General features: G+C 52.8%; 1 protein-coding gene across 3 annotated transcripts in view; it reads right to left on the bottom strand.

The window, feature by feature from the left end:
* RPH3AL (rabphilin 3A like (without C2 domains)) overlaps positions 1 to 13451 on the bottom strand; it is a 24169-nt gene extending 10718 nt beyond the window's left edge. For 2 of the 3 annotated variants that reach the window (XM_057371914.1, XM_057371913.1), the window contains exons 1-5: positions 13335 to 13438; positions 12185 to 12328; positions 11015 to 11144; positions 8270 to 8356; positions 1960 to 2131 (exon numbers count right to left, since the gene is read on the bottom strand). In XM_057371914.1, the coding sequence (XP_057227897.1) occupies positions 1960 to 2131; positions 8270 to 8356; positions 11015 to 11144; positions 12185 to 12328; positions 13335 to 13411 (610 nt within the window). In that variant the 5' untranslated portion in view covers positions 13412 to 13438. Of the gene's footprint in view, positions 1 to 1959; positions 2132 to 8269; positions 8357 to 11014; positions 11145 to 12184; positions 12329 to 13334 lie in introns of all 3 variants that reach the window. The other variant, XM_057371915.1, reaches the window with a different exon arrangement.
* Between the last annotated feature and the right edge of the window lie 4683 nt (positions 13452 to 18134).

An 18134-nucleotide genomic window follows, 5' to 3' on the forward strand; every position in this document is an offset into this window, starting at 1 on the left:
ATTTACATTAAATGTGTGCATTTCTATGAAATATGTGCATTTACATGTAACCTGTGTATTTACATGTGTAAATTATATTACATGTGTGCATTTCTATGAAAAGTGTGCATTTACATGAAATATGTGTATTTCCATGAAATGTGTGCATTTCTATGAAATGTGTGAATTTCTGTGGAATGTGTACATTTCTATTAAATATGTGTATTTCCATGAATGTGTTTATTTCCATGGAATGTGTGCATTTCTATTAAACGTGCATTTCCATTAAATATGTGCATTTCCATTAAATATGTGCATTTCCATGAAATGTGTATAGTTCCACTAAATGTATTTATTTCTATGGAACGTGTGCACCTGGCAAGGAGGAGCTGGCCAAGCTCAGCCCCGCACACACAGAGCCTGGCACTTCCTGGGGTTGCCAAAAACACAGGAAAARCACCGGATTTTTGGCAAATATGGAATCCAGGAGGCAGGGAGGACAACAGCTCCCGATCAGTGCAGGTGGGAAATTCAGAAATTATGAGAATTATTCCAGCCCAGTGTCCCAYTGAGGGCAGATCTTCCAGTTTTGAGTTTTTCCTGCAGAATTTCAAGCCTGGAAGAGGGAAAGCCCTGCTGCCCTTGCTCCCWTGCAGAATCCCAGAGCTGCTGCCCGGTGCTGCTGTTCTCCTGACAATACATTTGTGCCTTAACTAATAGCAGGGTTCCCATGGCAACTCCTTGTGTATCCCAGAAAAATCAGAGGCACCGGCGAACCCCGGTGTCAGCGAGCGCGGGAGGAACGCCGGGGGTGCAAAAATAAAAGTTCTGCCTGGTGGGGTTGAATTTTCACCCTATTCCTGAACTCCCTTGGCCCTGCTGCCTCCTCACCCTCCTGCAGTGGATGCAGGTACCTCAGGCAGCCTCAAAAATGGGMAACAGGGAAAGGAAACACCAGGAAATAAAGGCATAAATAATGTTACCCAACCCACAAAACAGCAGCCGGGCAAACGTGGAGGGCAGGGAGATGGGCAGCTCACATCAGAGCTGAGCAAAGGTCACTTTGCTCTCCTCCCCYTGCTCCTGCCTGGATTTATGGGGAATCCTTCTCCAAAAACTCTGAAAAGCTGCAYCAATCAGCAGGCCAGCTCTGGGCTCTCAACAGCTCCAATTTTCAATGTTTGTTCTGTCATGTGAACAAAAAACAACCTCATCAATCAGTCCCTCTGCTCACACAACTTCTTCCAAGCATCTCCTGGAGGGGAACACAACCATCCATTGCTGATCTARTTTGTCTTTAATTGCAAAAGTTACAGCAGGGCTGGGAGTGCTTTCCTAGCTGGGCCCTGGAGAGGAGCTTTGTAAACCCAACTCCCCTGAGGTTTCTTTATTAAAAGGTTATTTCCCCTTGTGCTTCTGAGAAATGGAAGAGTGCAGGCAGCTGCTTCAAAGAGGCCTTCTCCAACTGAGGGGATCTAACAGCAAAAGGGAGAGAGGCCAGGCAGCTCTGCTAATCCACAAAGAGAGAAAAAAAAGAGCAGAAATCAAAGTGGATGGGCAGCAGCTCTGATTCTGCAGAGTAATTTCTGGAAAAAAATCTCACAGTGACTGGAGGAATCTGCCCAGCAGAGCAGCAGAAGGAAGGAGCCTCAAGGAAGGAGGGGATGGCTCCAGCCCTGGTCAGCTCTGGCTGTGCAGTGATGTCCACTCAKGGCACCATCCCTGGARCTCTGCAGGCAGGTRTGTGCTCCATGGYTCATCTCACAAAAAGTGCAAGGGATGGAGGAGAGCAAGGATGGGGAGCACAGACAGAGCTTGAAAAAATCTGCCACAGCACGAAACTGCAACATCCCCGTGGGAAATGCAGCACATCCTGTGGAATAACTCCTCTAACACTGAGCTTCCCCCTCAGCTGGCCCCTGGCAGCACCAGGACAAGCCAGGCTCCTCTCCCAGCTCCTTCCCGGGTGGCACAACCAACCTTTTACCCTGGCCCAGGGGAAGGAGCGGCCGCTCCCGGCGCTGTCCGGCTCTGGCACCATCCCCTCGCCCTGCCAGGGCTGGGGCTGCAGCTCCGGGGTTCTGCTGCTCCTCACGGGCAGGATGAATTTGGGCAGCCCTTTGTAGAACCACGCCCCGGACCTCTTCCACACCTGCCAGAGACACGGACACCGCGCCTTCAGATGGGTTTTTGCAGGGAAGAAAGCACGGCCATAGCGAAATGAGAGCCCCACCCAGCTGCTCCCTCTGATCCCAAATTCCTCCCCARTCCTGGTCAGCCCAGCTTCACCCCGGTCCTTCTTCCTGAACAACTGAAAAATCCCAGCTGTGAAGGAAGAGCAGGTACAGACTGAAGGAGGAGCAGAAGGTGATGGTGCAGAGTTTTCTGATATTTTTCGGATCACAACTGGATGCCACAACTGAGCCAAATGCATTTCCACGCTGGGATGAAGCTCCCTGAGCAGCAGGAAAGTCCAGATCCCGCATCTGCTGCTCTCCCACCGGGGATGCACACAAAGAAAAACTCCCTGGAGAGAGCCAGGAGGAGCAATGGGGCAGCAAAGGACAAATCTGTCCCCCTGGGCCAGGTCCCTTTGCTCCTGAGAGCCCAAATCGAGCAGAAASAGGGGAATGGGGTGACAGAAGTGCTGCACCAACAGCACCAGCCCGGTGCTCATCTCACAGAGCAATTGAGGCCAAGCCCGATCGTGTAACAGCCCCAGAAGGAGGAGAGCGGCRCTCAAATAACCCGAGCCTGCGGCAGGAAATGGACCTGGAGCACTAAACTGCAATATCTCCTCTAAGAACAGCCTCTCCTCTCCAATTTGGCTTTAATGCAGCTCATGATGAAGGCACTCTATTAAGTATATTTAATATAAAGCCTGCTGTAAGCCAGGGGAAGGGAACAGGGTGGCAGCTCAGACAGGGAGAAATGGCCTCTTACAAACCTAATTCCTGCGTGCCTTCCAGCAGCCTGATAATGAGCTAATGGCACAGCCAGGGCAAAAAATGYAAAAGTTAACACAGTAAAAATATCATTTTTTATTTCTTACTCTTCTGTTCAGAGCAGAGATCATCAGCGCTTCCACTCCAAGCTTCCAAAGCATTTTTCCCACAGTTTCACCATGATGGCCATGGGTGCAAATGCAGATATCCCTGACTGCAGCAATACTTTTGCAATTTAGAGCTGGATCCAAGCAGAGGGCAGTGCCAACACCTGGCACTCAGGAGYTGYTCTCCTGCAGGCACAAAAAGCAGGGCACCAGCACCGATGGTTGCCTGGCTCCCAGTCCAGAACCACCAACAGAGAGAGCTCARATCTCTGTATTTGGGGTCTTGGAAGACAATTCCCCTCAGAATTCAGAGGGGAAGCTGGTGAAATGGYTTTTAGAATATCAGAAGAAGCCGAGCATGGCTGTGAGCCAGCACACGTGCGAAGGAGCAGCTCGTGCATCCCAGCGGGGTYTGGGATCTGGGAGGGGAGAGCACCCCGCAGTGACACCCACGTTCTCCTGCTGGGTGACAGCCCGGCGGGATGGAGAGCCTGCCATCCAGGCAGAGAGCTGGGGAGCCCATTTCTCCAGGCTGCAAGATCTTCTTCCTCAGAGGGGGTTTTGGCAGGCAGAACGCTTCCTTCAGCATGGTGCCAGCAGCCAAAGTGACCCAGCCAGGCACAGCACGGGCTGGCACAGCTCCTGCTGTCCCCTCTGCTGGCACAGCTCCTGCTGTCCCCTCTGTTGGCACAGCAGCTGCCACAGGGTGTGCAACAGCACAGGAACGGGCTCTGGTTTCCAAGGATGGGAAAACGCGATGTATTTCTGAAATCTGGGGAATAGATATTCCTGCCCAGAGCTCAGACCATTGCAACTCAGGGATAAACCCTGGATAAACTGCCGGGGAGGAAACAGCCCTGTGGAGGAGCCACACTCCGAACAGACCTCGCAACATCTGTAATTTAATTTGAAGCACTGCAGAGACCTATTATCTCTAGGCGAGCTCCAATTTAGGCGCGCCATAAAACCAATCAGGCACAGCACGGGAGGCTGGAACTGAGGCTGGACACCCCAAGTTTTGCCACTGCCCCAAAGAAAGTGGGTACAGAAAGGGTTAATGGCACAGCACAGCCGGCTCTGGCGTGGCAGCGCTACGATAAAATCGATTCCCTGCATACGTGTTCCCTTTAAATTGGTGCTGCTAATAGAGTTTGGCGCTATTAGGGTGAAATTGGTTTGAAGGCGGCTCTGAAACAGCTGCAGGAGGAGATTCTCCCGTGGATTCTGCCCCTCCAGGTTTGCAGCACARCCACGGATCACGTCCTGTCCTGCAGGAGGGCTCCGGGGGCGCTCGGAGCATCCGTGGATCAAAACAGGTCGATGCTGCTGGCTGCTATTGATGGCGTTTGATTGATGGCCCGAGTGGCCTGACAGCAAAGTTCTTGCTTGATTTTAAATTAATAACTCTGTAAGAGCACCTCGAGCATAAAATTCCCGTTTTTTAGCAGGAGTTTACTTTTACCAAGGAGGGGAGGGCGCTGCTCCCACCGGCTCGTGTTGAGGTGAAATKCACTCCCCGCGGCAGCGTGAGTTTGGGTGGAGCTGGAATTTCACCACAGCCATGGCCGTGACAGATAAATGCCTTTTATAACCCCGATAATATTCCCATTAAAGCCACAGGCAGAGGCAGACGGGGATTTTATCGAGCATTTGCAGGTGGAGATGGGACCTGACAGAGAATTCCTGGGCCCTTGTGAACCCCACTGCTCCAATTTCCCTGAGCACGCTCATGCTAAAAGAAGCTCCTGGGCAGAGAAAATATTGGGGCTCGCTGATGGACAGGGGGATCACAGCTGAGGGAATAAAACAACACTCTCAGCCCCCCAGAGCTCTCTCCATCCACCAAACCGAGATGCACAGTGAGGATCTTTGCTGCAAAGCAGCCTTTTGCTCTCCCAACTATACAGGAGCCGTTCCCTTTCTTCCACAGCTCGACCAGGGCGAAATCACCGCTTTTAACACCCCATGGTGACACCAGCAGCACCAAAACGCCGGGAAACAGCTCCTGGTGGGCTGCAGGGGAGAGAAAAGCACCTGCACACCCCGGGAGGACCGTGCTGGCATCCGCGGAGCATTCCCACGCAGCCCTGGCACGCTGCGGGCACCGCTGGCGGCCCCGCGATTTGCATTCACCCGTTTTTTCCTTCCCCAGCGCGGAGATTTCCAATCGCATTATTTACAGCAATCTGCTGTCGACTCCCACGTCCGGCAGCTCCACGATGAGGGGAATTAAAAGGCGGTGAAATTACCCGTTCGGAGCTTTGTTTCCAGAATAGCAAAATCTATCGCCCCGCCGACCCCGGCGCTTCTCGAGCTGCAGCGGCTGCCAGCCTTCAACCATTTATCATTCCCCTTTCAATCAGGCCTCGTTTTTTTTTTTCTCCCTCCCCCCCGTGGTTCTGTTCTAGAGGACACTATTTTTGAGTCTAACTGCTCGCTGCCACCCCCAAAATAATTACGGCAAGAGGCTATTGATGAGTGCTTTCAATTGCAAACAGGTGCACATCGCTTCCATTCAACCCGGAGTCACCCAAAATAAAACCCCCGCTCCAAACCGCGGGGTGTTTTGCCAAGAAATCGTCGTGCCAGGCAGGAATAACCCCAAGCTATGATGCTTTAGGATGTTCYGAGTGGTGGGAGGGGATGTGTGAAAAGGGAAACCTCGAGGGCAAAAGGGGAGGAGACGGCTCTGCTCCTCCGCGAAAATCTCCTTCCCCTGCGTGGTTTGTTGTGATAAACTGAGAAAAGCAGCCAGCCATGAAAGTGCCGTGCAGCGAAGGGGAAGGAATTGAAAAGGAAGTGAAGCAGAGGGGGCAAATTAAAACTTTTAGCAGGTCCCTGGTAGCTGACGCTCTCTTTCATATTCGATGGAATTTAAMAAAAAAAAAAAAAAAAGCTCTCTGCCCCCACCTCTATTGAAACCATTTTTTTATTATCCCTGCAATTCTGGATGTGCCAATTCAAATGGAAATGCACACGAATGCTTCCAAGAGGATTTTAATTACAATGATAGCATCGCTAATTATGGATATATATATGAAAAGAAAATATATATAAAAAGGGGTAATTCAGAAAGGTGCTCTGCAGAACCTGGTGGTACCGGCCAAAATAAGGCTGTGCAGGGACAAAGGAGGGGTTTCCATCAGCTGGAAACAGCTGGGACAAGGGCTCTGGCCCCAAGCATAAAAAATAATATTTTTATTTCAGGGTGCCCKGTGGATCCTCAGGGATGTTCCCTTTGCCAGCAGCGACACCCAGGCTGTGCCAGAGCTCAGCGCTCTCCTCGCAGCTCCGGGGACACCCTCGGGCCGCACATCCCCTGCCCTGCTTCTGGACACGGCAGAATCCCACAAACAGCAGCAAACCCAGCCCATCCCTCGCCTCCTCCACTCTCCAGAAATAAGACAGCGCCAGGGCAACTGGCTCCTGATCGCTATGCGGCACAGCCTCCCCTCCCAATGAGGCTCTCCAGGAAACAGGGAACGCGATTCCGGAGGGATCTGTGGGCACTCAGAGCTCACGGAAAGCACAGCTCGTTATTCCCGTGTGCACTCTGATCACAACAGGGCGATTGTTTAATCACGGACCCTGCCCACGCAGCAAACAGGGGGGACACGGCTGCCACGTGTCASCCGACTGGTGCTGGCTCAAATCCAAATTCATCCTTGCAGGGATGGAAAATAACGTGGAGAGTGGACAAACGGGAGCTGCAGCACGTGTGAGCATTGCCATGGAGCACGGCTGTCACCTGGAAGGGCCAATGCCACCACCCCGAGGTCCTGCTGGGGTCCCAGTGGCCACAGGGGACAATCCCAGTGCAGGGCTCTCCTCCCTGATTAATCTCCTCTGATTAACTCTAGCCAATTAAAAGCATTCAATGCCTCCATTCGGGTTTCCAAGTGACCTCCCTTTGCCATTTTGGCACCTGGCAGCCTCTCAGGGAGTCAGGAGCTTCACAAACATGAAACCCCAACAGCTCAGAGTGTGAAACAGCCATCTCAACCTTCTCTATGTGAATCCTATCACACCCTGACCAGACAAAACACGTGCTGGACAGGTTAATATTCTCTGTCCAGTAATATTACTGATTATTTTTTAGCAAATAGGAAAAAAAATCGCACGGTGGTACAGAGAGATTAAAAAAAAATATATATCCATATAAAAACCTGACAGAATAAAAGAAATAAAGCAAATTTTAGTCCCTGCATTTCCCCGCAGTGCACAGAAAACACCTGCACCTGCCTCGCTCTCTATTTTGGGATCTCTATCTGGAATTCAAAACATCTGGATGATTCAGAGTATCAAATTAATACCCAAATCCAGRGAGCTGCAATGCTCCCTTCCTGCCCTACCCACACTGCTGCTGATAATTCAAAGACCAGCAGCATCCCTGTGTCCCTCACCTTAGCTGAACACTGATTTTTCCGGTGCTCCCACACAAAAAAACCCTCAAATGCAAATCCTGAGCAATGCTAAGTTCCCACAACTAATGCAAAACAATTGGAAAAATAATAAAAAAAACCTCTAACACCCACACAAACACTCTCACTACACCTGAAAAAAATTGATTTACCAGAGCAACCAGGCTACAGAAGCAGCTGGGCTGGATTGATGCTCAAAGACCACAGGAGAAAGCCCAAAATAAATTGATAGGAACAAGGAAAATCCATCAGTAATCACAGAACAAATTCACAGGCTGAGCCCTGATGCTGCTGGATGCTGGCTGGCAGACAGGAATTGAGGCAACCCATCACTTTTTTTTTTTTCTTTTTTTTGCAGTGTAAAGTCAAGGATGAAGGCCATAAAAATTTAGAGATCTGCATTAGAAGTCTCACACACCGGCAAGTTATGGGATTCTGCAGGCAGGGAGGAAAAACAGATTTAAAGGCTGCAATCCTAGTTATTTTTAGAGGGACAAATATTGCAGTTATGCTCTACATCTCTCAAGCTGCATTAAAAAAAAAAAAAAAAAAAAAGAACAGCCAAGTTTATTTGCCACAGAGAAAGGAGGAAAAAGGGTGTAAGAGAAGAAACTCTTTATGACCATGGTGAGAAAAATCCCACAAAGCCAGGCTCCAGGGGTGGTTTTTCCCCCTCACAAAACAAAATTTTCCCTCTTGTGTGTGTGTTTCAGCCTGCCTGGTCTCCAGCCCAGCTTCCCAAATCCCATTTCCCACCTTCCAGGGGATGCTCTGGGCAGGTTTGGGGTGGGCAGGTGGCCCCTGAGCAGTGTTTTACCTCTCTCTGCTCGCTGCAGATCTTGCACAACCACAGAGGGCGTTTCTGGGTTCCGGCAGCTTCTATCCCACACTTGGTGCAAACTTTCTGGAACGAGGAGAGAGGGAAAAAAAAAATTAAAACCAATTTAAAAGCGGTGTTAGCAACTCCCCACAGCTCTTGGGGGAGAGAAGCAACAGCTCTGTTCTGCTTTTCTTAAAAACCTAAACATGGCCCAGTTTTTCTGTTTATCCTGGAGAACCTCTGCTCCAGGTCTGTGGGGACAGGAAAAAGGCAAATCCACAGCTCAGTCCTCAGCTCCAGGGTGAGTAAAGAGCYGGACAAATCCACCCCATCCCCCAGAGGTGTATTTCCAGTATTTTTGGGTTCTTTGAATCCCAATCCCCACCCTCTGTGGGGTGGAGAGCAGCTGTGACCAGGCAAAAACGCAAGATGGGGAATTTTCTGCTCCCTTCCTTCACATCCATGACCTCAAACCCCACATTTCCCCTCCTGGATCTGGGGATGTTTAGGGAGCAGGCATGGCCATGGCCCCACACATTTTCTTGCTCCAAGAGGGAATTTTCCAGCCCCTGCTGGAATTCTGAGCCGTTTACAACCGGAATCACCCAAAATTACAGAACGGAGCTGGCGCTTCTTGGTCTGGAATGAGAAATTGGGCGAATCCTTTGATCCTCACAGAGGAAAAGCCTCTCACAAGAGGAGAGCAAAGCCTTCCCCAGACAGACACGAGCACTGGATGTGCCCAGGGAAGGTTTTACACATCCCCCACGCCGGGCTGCTGCTGTGGCCAGGGATGAAGGTCTTCCTTTCTCCATCCCACCATTCCTGTGCCCATCCTCATCATCCCTCCCAACATCCCAACAATATCGGCTCTGGTGCATCAATCCTTACCCTGGTGCTCCCCAAACCAAGGAGGGTTTATAGATTCAATTACAGATATCCCCTAAATGACCCCAAACTCTCCCTCAGCCAACCCCAAAGCTGAGGGAGAAACCCAGCCCGGAACACCCTCCAAGATCCCAAACCCCACCCCGATAGCACATTCAAACGCTCCCTCTAGTGGAAGCTCCCAACCATAAATCCCGAAAAATCCCAATATTTCAACGGCCTTTTCCTCCTCTCCTTCCCTGCAGAGCAGCTGGGAAATGGAGCATCCCTCGGAAAAAAAAAACCCATAAAAATTCAGGGTATTAAAGCCAACTGGCTTTGCTCACGCCTGTGTCTTGCCACAGGGCTTTTGATAATAAAAAATAATAAATAATATATATCAATAATACATCTTATATTTTAGCATTATTATAATATATATTTATTATATTTAAGTATATATTATATATATGTGTTATATTGATTATACATATTACAATTTTTATATATTATATTATATATAGCATATAGATATATATAAAAGTAATAAAAGTATGTTTTAAAAAAGCAGGAAATGGCACTCAGAACATCCACCAGAAATGCAGAACCTCTGCCCAGCAGCGGGGACCTGCTGAAGGGGAATTCTTTGCTRTTTCAGAATTCTTTTCTGTGTTTCAGGTGCACCATTAAAATTGCTGCTATTGAATTAAACGTGCTGCATGATAATGGAGCGGTGCCTATGAGAAAAATCTGAACTTTTAAAAATCTCCCCGTGCCCCACTGCTGCTTCCTGCCACAGCCCTTCCTCAAAAACCTTCTTCCTCCTACTGAGATTTTGTGTTTCCCTCCCCAGGCACTGCCTCGGGAGGAATTTTCTGCTCCATCCCCGCATCGGCCGCACAATTCCTGCAAAGAACAGAGCTCAGGGCAGCCTGCTGTGCACGGGAACTGTCCCACAACAGCCAGAGGGGCCACAGAAGGTGGTGTCCTGTGGTCTGCAAAGCTGGCACCCCACAGGTGCCAGCAGGTCCCAGATAAAGCAGAAGGTTTTATGGGGTCACAAACACCCCAGCGCCCGGCAGGCACCCTCACCTCYCTGCAGGGATGGAGGAGCTCCCAGAGGTGACTCCCCAGGGAAGGACGGGCTTGGAGAGCAGGAGAAGCAGCTCCCGGCAGAGGCAGGAGGAGGTGGTTGCCGTGGAGATCATAATTTCGGCAGAAATCCCAAAACCCTTGGCTGGGGAGCTGAGAGCTGCAGGGAGCATCCCCGGGGCGCTGGCAGGACAGGGGTGTCCCCGTCAGTGTCACACACAGCCCAGGGCTGGAAAAATCCCACTGCCTGCGAGCTGGAGGATGGGCTGGAGCCCTCCTGGAAGCTCTCAGGGCCATCTGAGCAGCAGCAAAGCTCTCGGGTTCTGCTATCCCACCCCACAAACCCAGCTGGGACAGKCACAGGGGGTGGCACTGCCCATCCCAGCCCTGAGTGCAGCTCAGGCACTGCGGCATCCTGAGGAATGCTCAGAGAGAAAACCCCATTGTCTGACAGCAGTGACGAGAATAAAACAAATCAACCCTGCAGAGCTCTCCCGAAAGGCCTGGCGGCGTTTCCCACAGAGATCAGCCCCAGGAGCAGCCATGAGTGGCCAAATTCACCTTTCTGCAGTCCTGGCAGAGGATAGAGGAGCTGCTCAGCAGCCCCAGGAGCAGCCATGAGTGGCCAAATTCACCTTTTTGCAGTCCTGGCAGAGGATAGAGAAGCTGCCCAGCAGCCCCAGGAGCAGCCATGAGTAGCCAAACTCACCTTTCTGCGGTGCTGTCAGAAGATAGAGGAGCTGCCCAGCAGCCCCAGGAGCAGCCATGAGTAGCCAAACTCACCTTTCTGCAGTCTTGACAGAAGACAGAGGCGCTGCCCAGCAGCCCCAGCAGCTCTCCACAGAGCAGGCACTGCGACAGCCCGTTCCCCATGGCGTTCCTCCTCATGTTCTCCAGCCTCTCCACCAGGCGCCTGCRGGCAGGGAAAGCTTTCAGAGCAGGCCGAGCCCAAAAAAAAAAGGGGAAAGGCTGAGGATTGAACCTGCTRAGCCCTCCCTGCTTCTCCATCTCCCTGAGAGCAGCACAGGTTTGGCCATGGCAGGAAGGGCAGACTGAGGGACAAAGAGCAAAACGAAGCCATGAGGCCAAAACGGGCCTGGCCATGGCACAGCAGTGGCAGTGGCTGCACAGCCAGAGCCATTGTTCATGGATTTACAATTCCCAGCTCGGACTCTGGCACAAGAAAGCTCCCAGGAGTGACCAGAGGTGTTTCAGAGGATTTTTTACTCTGGGAGAAGCAGGGCAGTGCCTGTGCAGCTCCACCAGCACCACTGAGGCACGGCCGGGCCCTCGGGGGCACTGCTGCTGCTGGGGGCTCTCCTTTGTCACAAAAATATCACTGTCCTGTCCCTGTTGAGCTCTGCCTGGGGAAGCTGAGCCTGCYGGACACTGGGGTGCCCTGTCCCACGGACACAAACCCTGCAGCACTGCCCAGCCCCTGGCTTTAGGGGCGGTCAGTGTGGGATGATCACAGACCCAGCTTGGGCCAGAGCTGCAGCAGCACCGAGAGCAAAGAGGAACCTGCAGCAGCTGAAGAATGACTGTAAATTAAATAATCCTTTAAATAATCCAGCAAACCCCATCCAGAGGGCTCAGCCGAGCAGAACATGAACTCGTTCCCTGCTCCAGGCAGAGCCCCAGGGGCCTGGTGTGGACAGGAAAAGCTGTGCCAGGAGCGATCCTCAGCCATCCTCACACAGACCCTGGGCACTGTTTAGCCTCTGCCCAGCCTCTCCCAGAGCCACCTGCACTCTCCAGGGACAGTGCCAGGGCTGCAGTTGCGGGGAGAAGAGAGAAGGCAAAGGTGACACTCCTCGATGGTCATCACCTCCAGACGAGGGCAGGGAAATAACTGAGCCCAGGGACGCTGTGGGTGCTGGAGGCTGAGCTCAGGCTGTCCTGGCTGTCCTGCCCTTTCCTGGGGAGGGGAGGGGACAGCGAGGGTGGCCATACCCCACACGCTGCTGCTCGGCCGTGTCCAGCTCCTCGGCCCTGCGGATCACTCCCAGGATGAYCTCCAGCTCCTTCGGGCTCAGCGCCTGCGTCCTCCGCTGCTTCTCCGTCCGGAACGTGTGCACTGACCAGCCCGTCTGCAGCCTGGGGCAGGGGAGGAGGCACAGCTCAGCTGGGAAGGACAAGCACTGACCCCTCTACCCTGCCCCACGGGACCCCTGCCCCGCCCCACTGGCCAGAGCTGCCCGGGCACACAGCCTCAGGCAGGGAACTCTGCTCTGTAACTGACCCCAAGGCAGGATTGGTCTCTCACTGACCACATCACCCCTAAAACACCYCTCAGGGCAGTCTCTCCCCACCCTCTCACCTCTCTTTCTGCTCCAGCTGCTGTTTCACCACCCCAAGCCCCCGTTCCTGTTCAGAGGGCACCCCTGGGGACAGAGGTGGGAGCTGATGCCACACACCACAAACGCCAGGAGCAAAATCCCAAACTCAGGGATTGCCTGCAGCCTCTTCCCTCGGGATCACACAGCCCCAGTGCCCTCAGCTCAAACAGAAACATCAATTTGGCAGCATCCTCCCTYGGCCCAGCCCAGGTTCAAACCCTCACACGCAGCAGCTGATGCTTCTCCTTGGCTCACTCGGAGCTTCCACAGCCCAATTAATTAATTAATTACCGTGCAGGAGGGGTTTGGATAGATTTATGGCCGTGAGGAGAACACAGGGCACTCTCGGGCACTTCTGCCCTGCTTCCTGCAGGCTGGTAAGGGGAGTGCCCTGCTCCCAGCCCCCTCAAAACGTGGGSTGTTCCCCTATTTTCTGACTCTCTGCAGCAGCAGCAGCTGAGCCCAGGGGTTCAGGCAGCAGCCAGGGAAGGAAATCTTCCAAGAAAAACACAGCTCTGGTGCTTGACTCATCTCCATCCTTTCAGTCTCAGGTTATGCAGTAATTTTTAACATAGGGGAAAATGGGATTGAAAGACAAGTCCCTAAAACAAAAGGGTGCTGGCAGCTGGGGGATGCCATCAATTGTATTTAGGGCGCTTGGGAGACCTGAGGCTGCCTTTGAGCCCTTTCCTTCACCGAGGGGAGGCTCTGGGATGGACTCCCAGGGGTGCAGGATGAGGATGAGGAGGGTGGGCAGGACTCACTTGGCTCGCAGGGCCAGCTGCCGGTCGTTGGGGCAAACCCAGGGRCCCATCCCGCTGCCGAAAATCATGTCAGCCATGGCCTGGGGAGGGCTGGGGTCACACCTGGAAAAAGCAAAGAGCAGCCAACGTTCCAGCAAAGCCACCAGAGGTGACCCGCCAGCATCACACCAGCCTCTCACCCACAGACAGCRATAAAAACACACCATCATCCCCGTAAAACACAAGCCAATAAATACCTCCAGATACCTTGAAGGCAAGGTTGGGAGTTAGGATTTTATGGTGTACTCTCAAAGAGGAGAAAAAAGTAAAAAAGAAAAAAATAAAAGCCAGACAGTCTTTGTCAGAACTGATTTTTCATTTCGAAGGAGAGAAAAACGTTGTCTGTAAGAATAATCTCTGCCTCCCCACCTCCAGAGCCCCCAGAACTGCGGTTCTGACAGAGAAAGCCGCTCGGAAGGACACAAAGAAGCTACACTTGCCTTTTTTTTAACCTCTTAATGGGGTAACAAACAAAAACCCACGCGACAATCAGCATGAATAGCGGCAAGTCATTTCCTTCATTAGAGATGCCTCTATAATGGCCCGATATTTATAACTGCAGCCTACAATGGCAGCTTGTTTGCATTCCCTGATGCCTCAGACAGCAAAAATCTCCCGCTGGGGGCTCCTGTCCCCGCCACGGCCACCCCGCGATCCCCCGTGTGCGGTGACAACTCCGCCGAACCCATGGGAGCAGGCAGAACCAACTTCACAAACATCCCCCGAGCGGCTCCGAGCCTCGCCAGCGGCTCAGACCAAAGGGAAGCACCGAGGGACAGCCACAGCCAGARGATTTCAGTGGATGCCGAAACAGATTTGATGTCGGGAGCTTTTAAAGCAGCGGGATTTGCTCTCCAGCAGAGCGAGCGTCTCGGCGGCTCCGAAAGCAGCGATTCCCGGCTATTAACGCACAGCCACTCGCCAGCTTTGAAACCACACCTGCTGGGCACTGATAAGGTGTTTGACGCCGGCTGGCAAGCAGGAATCAGACACGATGGCAACAAAGGGGTTTCACCTGCCAGCTGTGCCGGGGTTCCCAAGAAAACGCTTTTTGCAGGCTCGATCCCAGCRGGGCTGTGCCTGCCCCTGAAATCTGCTGCTGCCACGCTGAGTGAGCTCTGTGAGCCGTGCCAGGCGGCCCTGATTCCTCTCTCAGAGCTGAGCACATCCAATTTTCCCTCCCGGGCTGAGCTCTCACATTCCCCGGTGCAGAAACACCGAGCCGGGGCAGGGAGCTGCGAGCTCCGTCCTGCCAGTCCCCACCTCAGCCCTGCGAGCSGAGCCAGCCACAAACAATGAACCGGTTCCTTCCTCTCCGGCCGTCCGTTTCCTRGGAAAGGCCTGGAAACGCAGCGCTGGAGGGAAGAGGGGAAATTCCACACGGATTTCTTCCAGCTCGAGGGGAAATGAGTGTGAAAAGGGTGAAGGCTCAGCATAGACTGACTCTGTAGCRAAGTGAGGCGTGGAGGAGATGGGGAAGCTGCAGGAGGCAGGAAGGACAGACAGAAGCCTTACAGATTATTTTTTAAGCTTTTACCACGCTGGTTAAAGTGCTGGTTTTTGAAAGAGACCCAGGAGGAACCCTGGAACCATGTCCCCAGCTTCTCTCCTCGCCCTGCTGGGTTTGCTCTCCCAGCCAGGCCAGGGCACCTCCTGCTCCTTGAATCCTCCTCACAACCTCAGAAGAGCAGAAAACACCGAGATCACGTTCCCCACACATCCCGAGGCACTCAACTCACACCCAGGGGAGCAACTCCCACCCTCAGGACCGAGTTAGAAGCAGAGAGAAGCCACAAATTTCACCGAGAATGGCTGACCTGGGATTTTCCAGCGATTTCCCCAGCCTGTGATGTGTGATTATCTGCACATATAGCCCCCCACACATGTGCATATATTAAATTACTCCTCAACTGTGCCGTGTGTGCCTCCCTCCCACTCAGGAACACCTGAAGAAGGGCACAGCCCACACTCTGAGCCCACGCAGGGCTCCAGGGAAGCAGCCTGGGGTGGCTGGGGGGTCTCTGGAATTAAAGCTGGAGCCCCACAGCACAGCCAGGGCAGGGGAGCTCGCTTTGAAAGGTGCAAAACGGCGCTGGAAGCATCTGCCCATCCTCAGCAGAGCTTTGCTTGCTCTGCCACAGCTGAGGGCGAGTCAGAAGAGAGCCCATGAGCTGAGCATTTTCCTCAGGAGAGGCTCAGAGGCGTTCTCCAGGCTCACAGAGAGCTTTGCTCAGCGTGACCGAACGAAAACAAGCAATGTCACGGTGCCGTGCCTCTCGCTCCTCAGCGCACACGCTCTCTGTCCTCCACCAYTCCCTGAGCAGCATCTGCAGACAGAGGAGGCAAACAAAGAACGGCCTGAAGAGCCATCAGATCCCAAAAGAGCCTTCAGAGAGATTATCCCCCGAAATAGTTACAGGAGCGTTCTCTTGCAAAGCGTCTTTGCCTCGGGGAAAATCCTGGTGGCGAGAAGGGAACAAGAATGGGACTGCAGGGTACGGTCTGCTGGGGGAAAAGGGGGACTGTAGGGGAAGGATTGCCTCTCACGGGCACGGGGATGCTGCCAGAGGAATGGCAGCGCTATCTCAGGAGGGAAGAATCTTCCCTCGTATCTGAGAACGGGACGAGAAGTGCGTGGAAATGAGAAACACCCAGATAACAAACCCACGCCAGCGCGGGAGTCACTTCCTGGGCTGTGCTGGAACATCCCTCTCCTGCAGTGTCACATTCTCTGTCAGGAGCACTCAGTGAGCATCGAGCCATCCCCTCCTGCCCTCTCAACAAACCAGGGGAGTGCACAAGCAGCCAGTCCCTCCCAGGGGAGAACAGGAGAAACTCACAGCTCCTGGGCACCTGCAAGGGCATTGCCCACGGGCTAACAGCAAAAGAAAGAAAACCTCCCACTCCAAAATTCTGCTTCTTACCCSGATTTTTTCTGAATTAAAAGGGGAGCTCTATCACTAGAGCACAATCTGCTTTAAAACCTCTCCACCTGCTCATTCCTTTCCCGTGATGGAGGAAGTCATGTGAAACAAAACCTCATTAAAGCTGGGTCCACCTGGCTGCCCTTGGCACAGCAGCGCAGGGGAGGAGCGCTGCCCTGCAGAGCCGAGCCCTCCCTGGGGGTGCAGAACCCAGAACATCCCCCSAGCCTGCAGCTCAGTGTTTCACACCCTCAACACTGTCCTGTCCCGAGTTTACCCCTTGTTGTGCCACCCACGAAATTCCAGCATCGTCCTCATTGCACCAAGTCCCTTCCCTGCCCCTCCACATTCTGACTTTACCTCAAAAACAGCGAAGTTCAAACTGGAGGCTCTTGCTGACAACTGAGGCGCTCATGGCAGCAGAAAAAGCTCCTCACACCTGCAGCTGGGCTCGGTACAGGTGCCCACCAAGCATCGGTTCCTCGCAGCCCTGAAAAGATAAAAAACGTCCCACGAGGAAGTCTCCAGTCAGCTTTCATTCGCCTGCTGATTTCAGCCGAGCAGCTCRTGTCTAGATTAATTTGTTTTCATAGGAAATTAATTAAGCTTTTTTKTTTWWAAWWMYTYMWTWAAAAAAAATTAAAAAATCAAAATCAAACAGCTGGCTAGAGCCAAAYTCCCAATTCCCAACCCGCTGTAATTAACTCTCCTGCTCGCAGGGCGTCACCTCCCCCAGGATTCCCAGGTACCTGCGGRCCCGTTTTCCCTTTCAGCGGCTGCTCCCTCAAAAGAAATCGCTGTAATCGCTCCCTGCTCCCTGCCAGACCCCATTATCCCCGGGAAACCTTGGCAACTGAGCGAGTGCTCGCCGGCGTTGCCATGGCTGGGTTGATAAGGTTAACCCAGCCCCGCTCCCTCCCTGCGGCCRGAGCCTTTTCCTCCCCGAGCAGGCACGGAAAGGTGATTTACTCCAAACACGACTCTTCCTCGATGTTTTAAAGCAGCGCTGCTGTGTTTCAGAGCGCACAGAGAGGCGGAACAGCCCCGGGAGCCRGAGGAGCGAGGCAAAAGTTGCATTCTCGGCTTTCAAGGTCCGGCCAAATCTCGGAGCCAGAGCAAGCGCTGGCGGAATTAGGGGTTTACAGATTTTCTCACACACGAACCCCTTTGAAGGGCTCGTTCACGCCTGGATCCAGCAGTTCCTCAGCCCCATCAGCTGTGGGCACCAATAAAACGCTGTAAAATGATTTTAGAGGGGAGCAGAGCCAGGAGATCCCCACACCTCCTGCTCCCCTCTCCCGGGCAGACAGACACCTGGGCACGGCTGAGGAGCAGCTTTTTGCCATTCCTTGCAAGCCCTCGGCAGCAGATGGAGARCCAGGAGAATCCAACGGGATCAGACTTTCGCAGCTCAGCAGCACGGGCCAAGCACAGCGTCCAAATAAACTCCACAAAGCCTTGGCAAGATTTGGGACAACAACTTCAAAACCCAATCAGACAGACTTTCCCCGGTCTGTCTCCTCATGGAAGCTCAATCTGAGCAGYGCCAGCGCCAGCAAAATGGGGACAACCTCGTTCAAAATCCTCATTCTGGTTGGCCCAGCCCGAATCAAACACCAGCTGGCCCAGTTAAACACCAGCTGGGAGGTGTCCTTATCATGCAAGGCCAAGCTGGCAAAGGAGGGAGTGAGGATGAGGTTTGAGGGGAAACCCAAAAAGTTTCCTCCCCACCAGGGCTGCTTCCCAATCCTGGCAGCAGCGASAAGAAACCAAACTGCTTTTAAAGGCAGAGTTTATAAAGTTTATAAAATGCAATGCCCTGGAGGTCCCTGTGAGC

This window comes from Malurus melanocephalus, unplaced genomic scaffold, assembly GCF_030028575.1.
Source record: "Malurus melanocephalus ecotype Western Australia unplaced genomic scaffold, MMel_1.1 scaffold_162, whole genome shotgun sequence".
In the NCBI taxonomy this organism is placed as follows: domain Eukaryota; kingdom Metazoa; phylum Chordata; class Aves; order Passeriformes; family Maluridae; genus Malurus; species Malurus melanocephalus.